Below are 15,240 nucleotides of genomic sequence, written 5' to 3' on the forward strand. Positions count from 1 at the left end.
TCGCCCCTTTATCCACTCCACATCGCCCCTTTATCCACTCTACATCGCCCCTTAACCCGTTCTACATCGCTCCCTTAACCCACTCTACATCGCCCCTTAACCGACCTTACATCGCCCCTTAACCCACGCTACATCGCCCCTTAATCCACTCCGCATCGCTCCCTATCTCACTCTACATCGCCCCTTTATCCACTCTACATCGCTCCTTTGACCGCTCTACATCGCTCCTTTATCCACTCCACATCGCCCCTTAACCCACTCTACATCGCTCCTTATCCACTCCACATCGCTCCCTAATCCGCTCTACATCGCCCCTTTATCCACTCTACATCGCCCCTTATCCACTCCACATCGCTCCCTAATCCGCTCTACATCGCCCCTTTACCCACTCTACATCGCTCCTTCATCCACTCTACATCGCTCCCTAATCCACTCTACATCGCTCCTTAACCCACTCTAATCGCCCCTTATCCACCTTACATCGCCCCTTATCCACCTTACATCGCTCCTTTATCCACTTTACATCGCCCCTTTACCCACTCCACATCGCTCCCTAACCCACTCTACATCGCTCCTTTATCCACTCTACATCGCTCCCTAACCCACTCCACATCGCTCCCTAACCCACTCTACATCGCTCCTTAACCCAGTGTACATCGCTCCCTAACCCACCCTACATCGCTCCCTAACCCACTCTACACCGCCCCTTAACCTCCTCTAATCGCCCCTTAACCTCCTCTAATCGCTCCTTAACCCACTCTACATCACCCCTTTACCCACTCTACATCGCCCCTAACCCTCTCTACACCGCCCCTTTATCCACTCTTCATCGCCCCTTATCCACTCCACATCGCTCCCTAACCCACTCCACATCGCCCCTTTATCCACTCTACATCGCTCCCTAACCCACTCTACATCGCCCCTTTACCCACTCTACATCGCCCCTTAACCCACTCTACATCGCTCCTTTACCCACCCTACATCGCCCCTTAACCCACTCCACATCGCTCCCTAACCCACTCTACATCGCCCCTTTATCCACTCTACATCGCTCCCTAACCCACTCTACATCGCTCCTTTATCCACTCTACATCGCTCCTCTATCCACTCTACATCGCCCCTTAACCCACTCCCCATCGCTCCTTAATCCACTCTACATCGCTCCTTAACCCACTCTACATCGCTCCTTAACCTCCTCTAATCGCTCCTTAACCTCCTCTAATCGCTCCCTAACCCACTCCACATCGCCCCTTTATCCACTCTACATCGCCCCTTTATCCACTCTACATCGCCCCTTTATCCACTCTACATCGCTCCTTTACCCACTCCACATCGCCCCTTAACCCACTCTACATCGCTCCCTTATCCACTCTACATCGCTCCCTTATCCACTCTACATCGCCCCTTTATCCACTCTACATCGCTCCCTTATCCACTCTACATCGCTCCCTAACCCACTCTACATCGCCCCTTAACCCACTCCACATCGCTCCTTTATCCACTCTACATCGCCCCTTTATCCACTCCACATCGCCCTTATCCACTCCACATCGCCCCTTTATCCACTCTGCATCGCCCCTTATCCACTCTACATCGCTCCCTAACCCACTCTACATCGCCCCTTTACCCACTCCACATCGCTCCCTAACCCACTCTACATCGCTCCCTAACCCACTCTACATCGCCCCTTATCCACTCCACATCGCCCCTTTACCCACTCTACATCGCTCCTTAACCCACCTTACATCGCTCCCTAACCCACTCTACATCGCCCCTTTACCCACTCTACATCGCTCCTTTATCCACTCCACATCGCTCCTTTATCCACTCTACTTCGCTCCTTTATCCACTCTACATCGCCTCTTTAATTACACTTCCCTCACCTCCCTCTCCACCTCCATTAACCTCCCCGACTGCCCTGTCACCTAATTTTGCGAAATTTCTTCGACCCCTAAAAATTGCCTAAATCGCCTCCAAAAAATTACCTTGACCAAACTTGACCAAATTTTGGTCATCTCAATCTCCATCACTTCCCTCTCCTCCCTCTCCACCTCCTTTAGCCTCCCTGAGGGCCCCGTCACTGAATTTTGCCATATTTCTTCGACCCCTAAAAATTGCCTAAATCGCCTCCAAAAAATTACCTTAACCGAAGTTGACCAAATTTTTGTTATCTCACCCCCCTCGCCGGCGCCCTCTCCGCCCTCCTGTCCACAATGCACGAACAACGCCACTTCTCCGCCACCGTCTCCTCTCGCCTCGCCGACCTCCAAACACAACTTGACACCCTCACCGCTACCCAATTCGCCGAGGCCTCCCCGCTGCTCAACGTCGTCAAGGCCGGCGTCCGGGCGTTCCACGGGGAGCTCGCGAAGCAGTACGTCAGCAGGTACTCGGGTAATTGGTTCACTGATAAGGTGGTGAAACCAAAAACGTCATCTGAAGCGAAAACAGTTAAAACCATGCCAAATCCTGCTGACAACACCGAAATAACCGAGTACGGGAGGAAGTGCGCGAAGGTGTTCCTGACGGCACTCAGCATTACTCACAACGCTTTGAAAGCTTTGAAGAAATATGGCAGCGTTAGATGGAGATCTCAACAGGTAAATGACACAACCGAATTTGGGAAATTCTTCATCAACCATGGATACCATGTCGCTACAGGTGACAAACAACAATGGGAGCTTCAGGATAAGGTAACGAAGACAGGTTTCCATATCTACAAACTAGTGGTAAAGGACGACGATGAACACGTATACACGAAACATGATCATGATCAAGATAATGGCCCCCTGAAGCGGCTTCACGGCTGTCTCCAAACATATTACAGAGTCGGCCACGTAACTAGTGCATCCGCCAAGAAGCGTCCATCTAATATATTCGAGATACTGTGCTGGATATCTGGTCTGCCTTCAAATAACGTGTATGACGATCTGCTACATGACGCCGTTAGTGACTTATTTGTGGATCCTGCTAAGCAGGTCACAGTTGGTGACCTAGCCGCTGCAGTTGTCGGCGATGAACCCGTACCGGCATATCCGCACTCAATCGAATTGGAACGCACTCAAGCAGCAGTGACGCGCTTATGTTCGAAATCCTACGACGTATTAGCGACAATACTCGGCTACGGAGACGCGTACACTATGTACGCAGTCGACTTCGGCAATAACGCACTTAATTTCCACTATCCCCCCAAAGCAGGAGATTGTTTGCAAATGCTGATCGATATGCTGCGTAGATTACTACCTCCACTGCGCTTCTTACATAGCCAGTGTAAACTCGGTGCTGAATTCCACGGCTGGTCAGAATGCTTCTACGGAAAGGATGTCAGAACAACCAAGTGGACATGTACCGACCACTCGAGCGACGAAGTAACGTGCCAACCAAACTGCCAACCAAAAGGCAAAGCAAATTGCCAACCAACTTCCCCCCTTCAGTCGTATTTATCCGATTGTCTAGTCGGTCGTTTACCGCATGAACTTAGCAGTATTGGATGTAAGTATGACTGTCGCACGTGCTCTAAATCTCAGCCTGGACAGCCGTGTCTGACGCCACTTGGCTTCAGAGCTTTCTCGGGATCCGCAAAAACTGGTAAACACATATGCGATGTGCTCGATGAATTTTTCAATAACGAGAAACTGTTAGCGCTATTCACCTTTTCTCCTCAACCGCCAGCCAGTCTGCCAGAACACTTCGGATTTGCATTGTCGCTTGCGGCAGGACTTAATGCTTCTAATGCGAACAAACACGATGGAGTTATTACATTACAAGATGCACTGGAAACATCCGTTAAGGAAACATCGATGGACCTTTACAACGAAGCATCAGCTTTTATCACTGCTTTTCGTAATGCATATCATAGTACGCATGGCGGTAAAGCTATGATGCATCCAACAGCTACAAATGCTGACTTGAAGAGTCTATCAATGCGCGACTCATGTATGGTTGCTGCGAAGGACAACGTCCACTGCGGCCCCTACCTATCATCTCTCTACTCTGATGCATACTATTACCTCGCCCCAAAACATTGCAACCTATATCTATCATGGGCTGTCTACTTACCTTGGACGCTATATCGATATCTTCAAGGCCTATTTGATTCTTTCTGCAATATATCCTGCCAGGATTGGGGGTGCCGTGGCTGTCTGCAAAACGAGAAATGTAAGAAGGGTAAACACGGTGAAGACTACAATTGTAAATGCCGTGGAATTGTCGAATGTCGCGGTGTAATGAGCGTATTCCATACTTACGGATTTTCATTTGGGGACGCATCGAAACTAATGTCCACGGATGAGTGGAGATATTGCCGCAATTTCTACGCTCAATTCAAAAATGTGCTAAAATCTGAATATTTCAATACACTCTTCGAAAAGTGCGACGAATTCCTCTTCAGAATCCGCTCACCCTTCATCTGGCTCAACGTAGCCCTCTGGCTCCTCTCTCTCCTCTACCTCATCCACATCATGGTCATCCGCCTCGATCTGCTCCACATCAAATCGCATTTGCACTCACCCTCATCGCATCGCATAGCAGCTCAATCACTTCTTGCCGCCGCACGTGTTAACAAGCTTAACAGAGTGTTTTACCTGCAACCATAATCGTACTCACGTGTTTACTACCTACACTCACCTAGCATCACCTACTCACCTAACTTATGAATTGTAATATAATGTGCTGGTTTACTCATTAATCGTTGTATGTGATTGTGTAGTAGTTAACTAAAGTGTTGACCAAGATGCTGCCCAAAGTGTTGACCAAGGTGCTGAGCAATGCCATGGCCAAGCACCTGACCAAAGTGTTGACCAAAGTGGTGACCAATGTGTTGACCAAAGTGGTGACCAAAGTGGTGACCAGAGTGCTGACCAAAGTGTTGACCAATGCCATGACCAATGTGCTGACCAAGGTGCTGACCAAAGAGGTGACCAAAGCGCTGACCAAGGTGCTGACCAAGTTGAGGTCACGGCAGCGATGACATGGTCACGGCAGCGATGACATGGTCACAGTAGCGATGATGTGGTTACGGCAGCGATGACATGGTCACAGCAGCGATGACATGGACACCGCAGCGATGACATGGTCACGGCAGCGATGACACGGTCACGGCAGCGATGACAGTGGTGACCAAGCAGGTGACCTAAGTGGTGATTATTATCCACTCCACATCGCCCCTTACCCACTCCACATCGCTCCCTTATCCACTCTTCATCGCCCCTTTATCCACTCTACATCGCTCCTTTATCCACTCCACATCGCCCCTTTACCCACTCTACATCGCTCCCTAATCTACTCCACATCGCCCCTTTGTCCACGCTACATCGCCCCTTTACCCACCTTACATCGCTCCTTTATCCACTCTACATCGCTCCCTAACCCACTCTACATCGCTCCCTTACCCACTCTACATCGCTCCCTAACCCACTCTACATCGCCCCTTAACCTCCTCTAATCGCCCCTTTGTCCACTCTACATCGCCTTTTTATCCACTCTACATCGCCCCTTTATCCACCTTACATCGCTCCCTAACCCACTCTACATCGCTCTTTTATACACTCTACATCGCTCCTTTACCCACTCTACATCGCCCCTTTGTCCACTCTACATCGCTCCCTAACCCACTCTACATCGCCCCTTAACCCACTCTACATCGCTCCCTAACCCACTCTACATCGCTCCCTAACCCACTCTACATCGCTCCCTAACCCACTCCACATCGCTCCCTAACCCACTCTACATCGCTCCCTTACTCACTCTACATCGCTCCCTAACCCACTCTACATCGCTCCCTAACCCACTCCACATCGCCCCTTTAACCACTCCACATCGCTCCTTAACCCACTCTACATCGCCCCTTAACCCACTCTACATCGCTCCCTTATCCACTCTACATCGCCCCTTTATCCACTCTACATCGCCCCTTAACCCACTCTACATCGCTCCCTTACCCACTCTACATCGCTCCCTTACCCACTCTACATCGCCCCTTATCCACTCCACATCGCTCCCTAACCCACTCTACATCGCTCCTTTATCCACTCTACATCGCCCCTTAACCCACTCCACATCGCCCCTTTATCCACCCTTCATCGCTCCCTAATCCACTCCACATCGCCTCTTATCCACTCTACATCGCTCCTTAACCCACTCCACATCGCCCCTTTATCCACTCCACATCGTCCCTTTACCCGCTCTACATCCTTTGAATCACCTCGCCATAATACCGCTATGAGCTCTTTAAACTATTACAATAACTTGTGCCTTGTCACTCTTCTCTTCCCTCCTTCCACCTCTAGCCACTGCCCTGACCATGTGCCATCATATTCACCTTAACTCCAAATCCCTCGAATTACTTCGTCTTATTAACGCTATGACCTCTTTAAACCATTATTATAACTTGCTGATACTGACCATTCTCTTAGTGACGATGCTACAAGAAGAGCCTTGGAGGACATTGTGTCCAAGCTCATTAGCCTTGGTCACCTTGCTGGACAGCTTGGAGGATTTGTTGGTGAGAGTGAGAGTGTTAAGAAAGCCGTTAAGAATGCTATTATCGCCCAAATTAACAGTACCGAAGAGCTTAAAAAGCTTTACTCTCCTTATGTTTCTAACCTTTCTGAGTCTGTCAACTCTGCTGACCAGGCTGGTGACACCGAGAAAATTAGTGAGCTTAAAGATAAAATTACCACTGAAATTACGCTTACTGAAGAGGCAATTAAGAATCTTAAGCCTACTGAAATTAACTCTCCTCCTTCCCCCTCTTCCTCTGCTGAGTCAGACAAATTGCACTCCAAGTTGGAGGCTTTGAGGAAAGTGAAGGAGCTTTGTGGATTTCATGAGAATCTTAATAGTGCAGAAAATAACCCTAAAACTCTCTTAGATAATTTATGTTCCGGCCTCGAAAAATTCCTCGGCTTCAATCCATCCTCCAAAGGCTACACTGGCCAGGGGATTGTGTACTCTGACCTTGACAGGCTGTGTGATGCAGTGATGGGATTTTTGAGTGGAGTGCTTGGTGCGGTGAAAAACACTCAGACATACAATGTCGGTAAAAATACATTACAAAACTTGGTAAGTAATGAAATTAACAATCATCTTTGCTCAGGGCACGAGGGCTTTAAAAGGCTTTTCGAAAAGTTGCCCAAGGAAATCGAGAAGTATAACAGGGAAGTGCAGGAGTCTAACAAAAGAGTCAGAAATGTTATTACTACAATGAACAAGAGAATGGAAACACGCAAAAATAAGGTAAGTCAAATTTTAACACATAATGCTGCTGCAGATACATTTGAAAATGTGAAGTCGGCAGAAACGTCCGTCATCAGCGAGTTGGCGGAGGTCATACATTACGTTGAGATATTTTTAACAGACATGAATAGCGCAGATAAAAACATATTAGACCTTAACAGTAACTGTAAAACTAATGTTAATAGCGCAAAAGATAATATTTTTTATGAGAGCACGAGGCTGCATAGACTGTCAGATAAAGCGTCCAACGACTTGAAGGACATGAATAAGAAAATAACGGACGTCTTGACGATACTTCAGATGACCGTAAATGAAGAAATCAGCAAGCGAGTAACTGAACTCGTCAGTACGTTGAAAGGATTGGTTGGTGAGATCAAGCGGAAGCTGGAATTGATTAATGTATTGCTAAAAAAGTATATCAACACTATAACGCGTTGGATGCTCAGAACTGAGACGCATATTCAATCATTGAGGAAGCAACACGTGGAGAAAGTCATCCAACTTGCTGACGGAGGTGATGGGAGTTGGAGGAAGGAAATTACGATTCGGGCGGAAGAATTAAAAAATGCAAAGAAAAAGCTTGAAGATTATATTGACAACGATATCAAGCCCACGCTCACTAGGTTGGTTACTGAAGCGCTTGGGAAGGTGAAAGACATGGATGCGGCGCTTAAAGGGGATTTGAAGAGGGTGAAGGATGCTGTTCAGGGGAAGGTGGAGGAGATTAAGACGGCGATTGAAGTTTTGGGCAGGAAGTTTACGGATGTTGACGGCGTCGCAGCGCCAACAAATGCTTATGAAATAATGAAACATTTTCAATTAAACGTTACTACAATTAAAGATAACGTTGGACATGACAACACCCCAGGCAAAAGTAATGCAGGAAGTATTGATTTCAATTGGGATAGTCTTAAACGACAGCTTAATTGGGATGTTGAAGGTCTGACAGGGAATAGCGGAAAACTCAAAAAAATAGTCGACGGTATTAAGAAGTACGCGGAAGGGTTTGAGAATGGTAAGTTCATTACCGTGCTGACGGAGTGGGTGAAGGAGATTGTAGAAGAGGATGAGGGCGTCATAAGTAGTAAAATAACGAACTATTCACTGCTAATCAAAGGTAACGGTGTTTTGAATGCTACTAAGAATAATGTCAGAGCAGCGATTAAAGCAAAGCTACCAGAGCGCATAAACACAGGGATTAAAGCCGCTGCTGTAGCAGTTCAACTTAGAAATGCAACTGTACATAACATCGGCGATCTATTTCAGAAATTTGTAACGCAAGTTGGAAGTGAACTTATTGGGGATGCAGGTATCTCAATTCTCGGCACGGCGGCCCAGGAGATTGAGAAATCATCAGAGTTGGGATTGGCGGGAGTGCAATCTAGACACAGACCTAACCTCACAGATGCTGTTGCAAGCATTGCGAGGTCTATAGTAAACAACTTCAAGCGAATCGCTGCGGAGGTAAAGCGGTTTGCCACGGACACCCAAATACAAAACTTGTCTACGGCTATCGAGCAAATAGAAGACATAGGTACGCAATTTGATGAGGAAGATGACACTAAAGATGACCATGATATTGATCACGGCGCTAAAATAAATAAGGCTCTAAAAGCAGTGAAACCAGTGATTAAAACTCTCCACGATAGTCTTGATCAAGCACTCCAAGTCACTTCTGCTTCTGGCGGCCTAACTAACGATAGCAACGCCGCCGCCGTCGACACCGCGATAAGGGGGGTGACTGAAGAGCTAAAAAAACATTTTCCCGCAGATAGTGATAGCAAAGTTACGCTTGATAAGGACGCCACGTTTGTCGAATACAATGGCTTCGTCAACCAAGCACCAGAGAAACTGTCCTCCCTTTCCAACCCCGACTTCGACACCATCAAAGCAGCAGGCACCCTCCCCGCGGCGATCGGCGACATAGGAAGCACAGCTCTAAACATCACCGTAAAAAACACCACAGATGTCTTGGAAACATTTTCGAAAGAGATGACGGACAACCTAACAAAATTAATGACTAAGATTTACGAAACCAGTAAAGACATGAATGAGTACTTAAACGCTCTGAAAGACGGAAGCGTCGGTAAAGAATTAAAAGGCATAAGGGACAAACTCTCGGATTTACAAAGTGATAAATTGGTGAATGCGATAGAGTCCGCCGATTCACTTATTAAGTATGCCGACGACGAAAAAAACAGACTTATTAACAACCTTCAACATTATGTAACTTGCCAGGTAGATATAGCTAAAAATTCCCTCACCACCGCCGCCCGCCGCAACTACGTCACCTCCGTCAAGCAGCTCCTCACCGCGTTCGCGGACAAGGTCGGCCAGGAGTTGGCGCCGTTGCCGGGGGAGATTGAGAGGGATCTGCGGATCGGGTTCAAGGGGTTGATGAGAGTTATGGGAGGGGTTAGTAGCGTAAATGGTGAGCCTGTTGCGGCTTCTGGAGGTATTAATACGGGTGCAAAGAGTTTGCTTGAAAAAATTAATGAAGTTGTCCAACCGGCTAAACCAAGTGCGTCCATGAAGGACACCTTCACGAAATTGTCAGAAGCATTCAATACCTATTTTAATCCAATACACACGTACGTTAATGCACAAATTAATTCCGAAAATGCGTCAGACCCCCAGGCCCTTCGAGACATTACTGCCGACAACGTCCAACTGCTTGGTACCGTCAACTCTAATTTCAACAATTTACTCGAACACCTCAAAAAAGACATTAATCCACCCAGAACATATATATTTGACCATACTTACACTAATCTCCTCTCAACCCTCTCCACCTCCCTCCACCTCCTATCCCCCTCCCTCTTCGCCAACCCCCGGCACCCGGAGCTGCTCGATGCGGTCAGAGCGGGGCTGCAGGGGTTTGTCGAGGAGATGGGGAGGGTGTATGTGAACGGGTATGATGGGCATAAGGAGAAGGTGGATATGAATGAATTATTGGATAATAAAGACAAATTGACCGATAACGGCAGAAATTTGTCGAAGGCGTGTATGACCATAATTATGATCCTCAACAATGACTTTTTGAATTTGCTAGAGCGGTGTAGTGCTGCGAAATTTCAAACAATATACGCATCGTCGGGGAAAAATAATAACGTTTTAGGCGATTTTCTGAGTAGCTGTGGCTACAAGGTCTCCAAGTCGTACAATACCCAGGAGGGGGAGCTTAAAAATAAATCCGATCGCGCAGGTCAGGCTGTGTATATGAGCATCATGACGAAGAAAATTGATAACGCCGAAAAGGTTGGCTCACTTAAAAAGTGGAAAGAAGAGAAGAACGCGCAATATTTAGTTACTGCTAATTATAACCGTAAAGTTGAAGAAATAACCGTCTTCGACATTGTCGATTTCCTTTACGATAGCCTCAATCTTTACAACGACGTATGTCATTTGTCCGCATTAACTTCGACGAAAAAGCCATGCAGCGTATACGAAATGCTTCTATGGCTCTCCGGTCTCCCGCATCATCACGCATATTATGCTATGAGAGATGTCGCTATCTTAGAAGTTATAGAAACGATAAATAAAGTGGACAATAAAAAAGAAGGAAAGCAGGACGGAGCAACTGACGAAGACACCATCACAGTCACAGAGTTGAAGACGGACTCCGTATTCTTGGAAGCGTACCCAAGAAAGGTAACGTATGAGTCTATGCGAACTGTTGTAACGCACATCTGCTCGGAAGCCTATGACTTACTGATCAACATCGCCGGTCACGGTGACGAATTCACAACATACGCTAGTGACTTCTCCAACAACGCTATGAAATTTCATTATCCTGCTTCGAGAGAAGACTGTCTCGATATGCTCCTAGACATACTGCGACGTGTACTGCCAACATTACAATTCCTGCTGAACCAGTGTAAGCTAAGCACTAAGCACGGTGGTTGGAAAGCTTGCAAGTACGGCAAGGATATGCCATCGGCCAAGTTGCCATGTAAACAGCATCCAACAGACGAAGCAACGGGCCAACCAGCGCGCCAAGCAACGAGTCAACCAAACACGCAACCAAAGTGCCAACCAACGTGCGAACCAAATTGCCAACCAACTTCGCCTTTAATGTCCTACTTAAACGATTGTCTCCCAGGCCACTTACCACACCAACTTACTAAAATAGGTTGCAAGTACGAGTGTTCCACATGCCTTTCCACGGCTAAGAAAGGAATGCCCTGTCTAACACCTCTTGGATTCAGAGAGTTCTCAGGAAGCATCAAGACTGGAGATGATCTATGTGAAGTGCTTAGCCGCTTCTTCAGTAACGACCTGATGTGGTCACTGTTCTGTCTCTCTCCGACACCTCCGAAAACGTTGCCCGAACATTTCGATTTTGCTTTATCTTTGGTGAATGGTATTTCTGCCGAAACAAACGCGCACAGCGTTGTACTCCAAACGCTGCAATATGCCTTCGAAGAATCTATCGGCGAGCAATCCATTATGCTATACGCTGAAAAATCTGACTTTGTCTACGCGTTGAAGCAAGCGTATGGTTCGCCGTATCCGGAGCATGGTCAATGTACCGATGCCCATCTCCGCAATCTAACGGCGTATGATAGCTGTAAACAGAAGACTAACCGGGAACTCGAATGCGCTCCGTACTTGTCCGCGCTATGTCGGCAGTCGTATCGTCACCTTCCCAAGAATCATTGCAACTTGTATCTGTCGTGGGCAATTTACCTGCCATGGGATTTCTGGCGGCTACTGCAAAATCTTTACAATGACTTCTGCAATATATTATGTGCGGATTGGGGATGCCGGAGCTGTTTGAGAGGAGACAAGTGTAAGCGAGGAAAGCATGGAGTTATCGATAAGGATACTCCCACCGCTACTTGTCAATGTACGTCCATGGTTACCTGTAAAGGTGTATCACCAACACTCTATCAGTATGGATTCCGCTTTGAAAATCCGTCGTCATTAAATCATCACACTTATCCTAACAAGTGTGCCGATTTCTGCACTCAATTAAATAAGTTGCTAAATTCGAAATATTTCACCGACCTATTCGACACGTGCGACAAATTCCTCTTCACCATCCGCGCCCCCTTCATCTGGCTGAACGTCGCCCTCTGGCTCCTCTCTTTCCTCTACCTCCTCCACATCATGGTCATCCGCCTCGACCTGCTCCACATCAAATCGCATTTGCATAGTCCGTCATCACATCGTATCGCTGCCCAATCACTACTTGCTGCTGCACGTGTTAACAAACTGGGGAAAGTGTTTTATCTGCAACCATAATCGTACTCACGTGTTTACTGTCTACACTCACCTAGCATCACCTACTCACCTAAACTATAGATTGTGCTTTAATTTGTTGTATTACTCATTAATCGTTGTATGTGATATTGTAGTAGTTAACTAAAGTGTTGACCAATGCTATGACCAAAGTGGGGACCAATGCCATGACCAAGGTGTTGACCAACGTGTTGACCAACGTGGTGACCAAAGTGCTACCCAAAGTGGTGACCAGTGTGGTGACCAATGTGCGGACCAATGTGTTGACCAAGTTGATGGTCACGGCAGCGATGACATGGTTACGGCAGAGATGACATGGTCACGGCAGCGGTGACATGGTCACGGCAGCGATGACACGGTCACGGCAGCGGTGACATGGTCACGGCAGCGATGACATGGTCACGGCAGCGAGGACATGGTCACGGCAGCGATGACATGGTTACGGCAGCGATGTCATGGTCACGGCAGCGATGTCATGGTCACGGCAACGATGACAGTTGATGGTTACGGCAGCGATGACATGGTGACGGCAGCGATGACAATTGATGGTCACGGCAGCGATGACATGGTGACGGCAGCGATGACAGTTGATGGTTACGGCAGCGATGACAGTTGATGGTCACGGCAGCGATGACAGTTGATGGTTACGGCAGCGATGACAGTTGATGGTCACGGCAGCGATGACAGTTGATGGTTACGGCAGCGAGGACATGGTTACGGCAGTGGTGACGTGGAACGGCAGCGATGATATGGACACGGCAGCGATGACATGGTTACGGCAGCGATGACATGGTGACGGCAGCGATGACATGGTCACGGCAGCGATGACATGGTCACGGCAGCGATGACATGGTAACGGCAGCGATGACATGGACAAGGCAGCGATGACATGGTTACGGCAGCGATGACATGGGCACGGCAGCGATGACATGGTTACCGCGGCGATGACATGGACACGGCAGCGATGACATAGTTACGGCAGCGATGACATGGACAAGGCAGCGATGACATGGTCACAGCAGCGATGACAGTTAATGGTCACGGCAGCGATGACATGGACACGGCAGCGACGACATGGTCACGGCAGCGATGATAGTTAATGGTTACGGCAGCGATGACATGGACACGGCAGCGACGACATGGTCACGGCAGCGATGATAGTTAATGGTCACGGCAGCGATGACATGGTTACGGCAGCGATGACATGGTCACGGCAGCGATGACATGGTTACGGCAGCGAAGACATGGTCACGGCAGCGATGACATGGACACGGCAGCGATGACATGGTCACGGCAGCGATGACATGGACACGGTAGCGATGACATGGTCACGGCAGCGATGACATGGTTACGGCAGCGATGACATGGTTACGGCAGCGAGGACAGTGACACAAGTGGTGATTATTACCCACTCTACATCGCCCCTTAACCCACTCCACATCGCCCCTTTACCCACTCTACATCGCCCCTTAACCCACTAAACATCGCCCCTTTATCCACTCAACATCGCCCCTTAACCCACTCTACATCGCCCCTTTATCCACTCCACATCGCCCCTTTACCCACCCTACATCGCCCCTTAACCCACTCTACATCGCCCCTTAACCCACTCCTCATCGCCCCTTAACACACTCTACATCGCCCCTTAACCCACTCTACATCGCTCCCTAGCCCACTCTACATCGCCCCCTAACCCACTCTACATCGCCCCTTATCCACTCTACATCGCTCCCTAACCCACTCCACATCGCCCCTTACCCACTCTACATCGCCCCTTTACCCACTCTACATCGCCCCTTTATCCACTCCACATCGCCCCTTTACCCACCCTACATCGCCCCTTAACCCACTCTACATCGCCCCTTTACCCACTCCTCATCGCCCCTTAACACACTCTACATCGCCCCTTAACCCACTCTACATCGCCCCTTTACCCACTCTACATCGCCCCTTTATCCACTCCACATCGCCCCTTTACCCACTCTACATCGCCCCTTATCCACTCTACATCGCCCCTTTACCCACTCTACATCGCTCCTTAACCCACTCTACATCGCCCCTTAACCCACTCTACATCGCTCCCTAACCCACTCTACATCGCTCCTAACCCACTCCACATCGCTCCCTAACCCACTCCACATCGCCCCTTTATCCACTCTACATCGCTCCCTAACCCACTCTACATCGCCCCTTTATCCACTCTACATCGCCCCTTTATCCACTCTACATCGCCCCTTTATCCACTCTACATCGCCCCTTTATCCACTCTACATCGCCCCTTTATCCACTCTACATCGCTCCTTAACCCACTCTACATCGCTCCTTTATCCACTCTACATCGCTCCTTTATCCACTCTACATCGCCCCTTAACCCACTCTACATCGCCCCTTTACCCACTCTACATCGCTCCCTAATCCACTCTACATCGCCCCTTACCCACTCTACATCGCCCCTTTATCCACTCTACATCGCCCCTTAACCCACTCTACATCGCCCCTTAACCCACTCTACATCGCTCCCTAACCCACTCTACATCGCCCTTTAACCCACTCTACATCGCTCCTTAACCCACTCTACATCGCCCCTTTATCCACTCTACATCGCCCCTTTACCCACTCTACATCGCCCCTTACCCACTCTACACCGCCCCTTACCCACTCCACATCGCTCCTTTATCCACTCTACATCGCTCCCTAACCCACTCGACATCGCTCCTTAACCCGCTCTACATCGCCCCTTTATCCACTCTACATCGCTCC

The 15,240-nt window shown here is 48.5% G+C and overlaps 2 protein-coding genes across 2 annotated transcripts; both read left to right on the forward strand.

Annotated features, from left to right (window-relative positions):
- Positions 1 to 2,213: 2,213 nt before the first annotated feature.
- Positions 2,214 to 4,595, forward strand: BBBOND_0003720 (hypothetical protein, conserved; the record flags this gene model as incomplete). Its single annotated transcript, XM_012915206.1, has 1 exon — positions 2,214 to 4,595. The coding sequence occupies one exon, from the start codon at positions 2,214 to 2,216 to the stop codon at positions 4,593 to 4,595; it is 2,382 nt and encodes a 793-aa protein (XP_012770660.1).
- A 2,386-nt stretch (positions 4,596 to 6,981) lies between these two features.
- On the forward strand, positions 6,982 to 12,483 carry BBBOND_0003730 (hypothetical protein, conserved; the record flags this gene model as incomplete). Its single annotated transcript, XM_012915207.1, has 1 exon — positions 6,982 to 12,483. The coding sequence occupies one exon, from the start codon at positions 6,982 to 6,984 to the stop codon at positions 12,481 to 12,483; it is 5,502 nt and encodes a 1,833-aa protein (XP_012770661.1).
- Positions 12,484 to 15,240: the final 2,757 nt, after the last annotated feature.

This window comes from Babesia bigemina, scaffold Bbigscaff_72073 (genome assembly GCF_000981445.1).
Source record: "Babesia bigemina genome assembly Bbig001, scaffold Bbigscaff_72073".
NCBI lineage: Eukaryota > Apicomplexa > Aconoidasida > Piroplasmida > Babesiidae > Babesia > Babesia bigemina.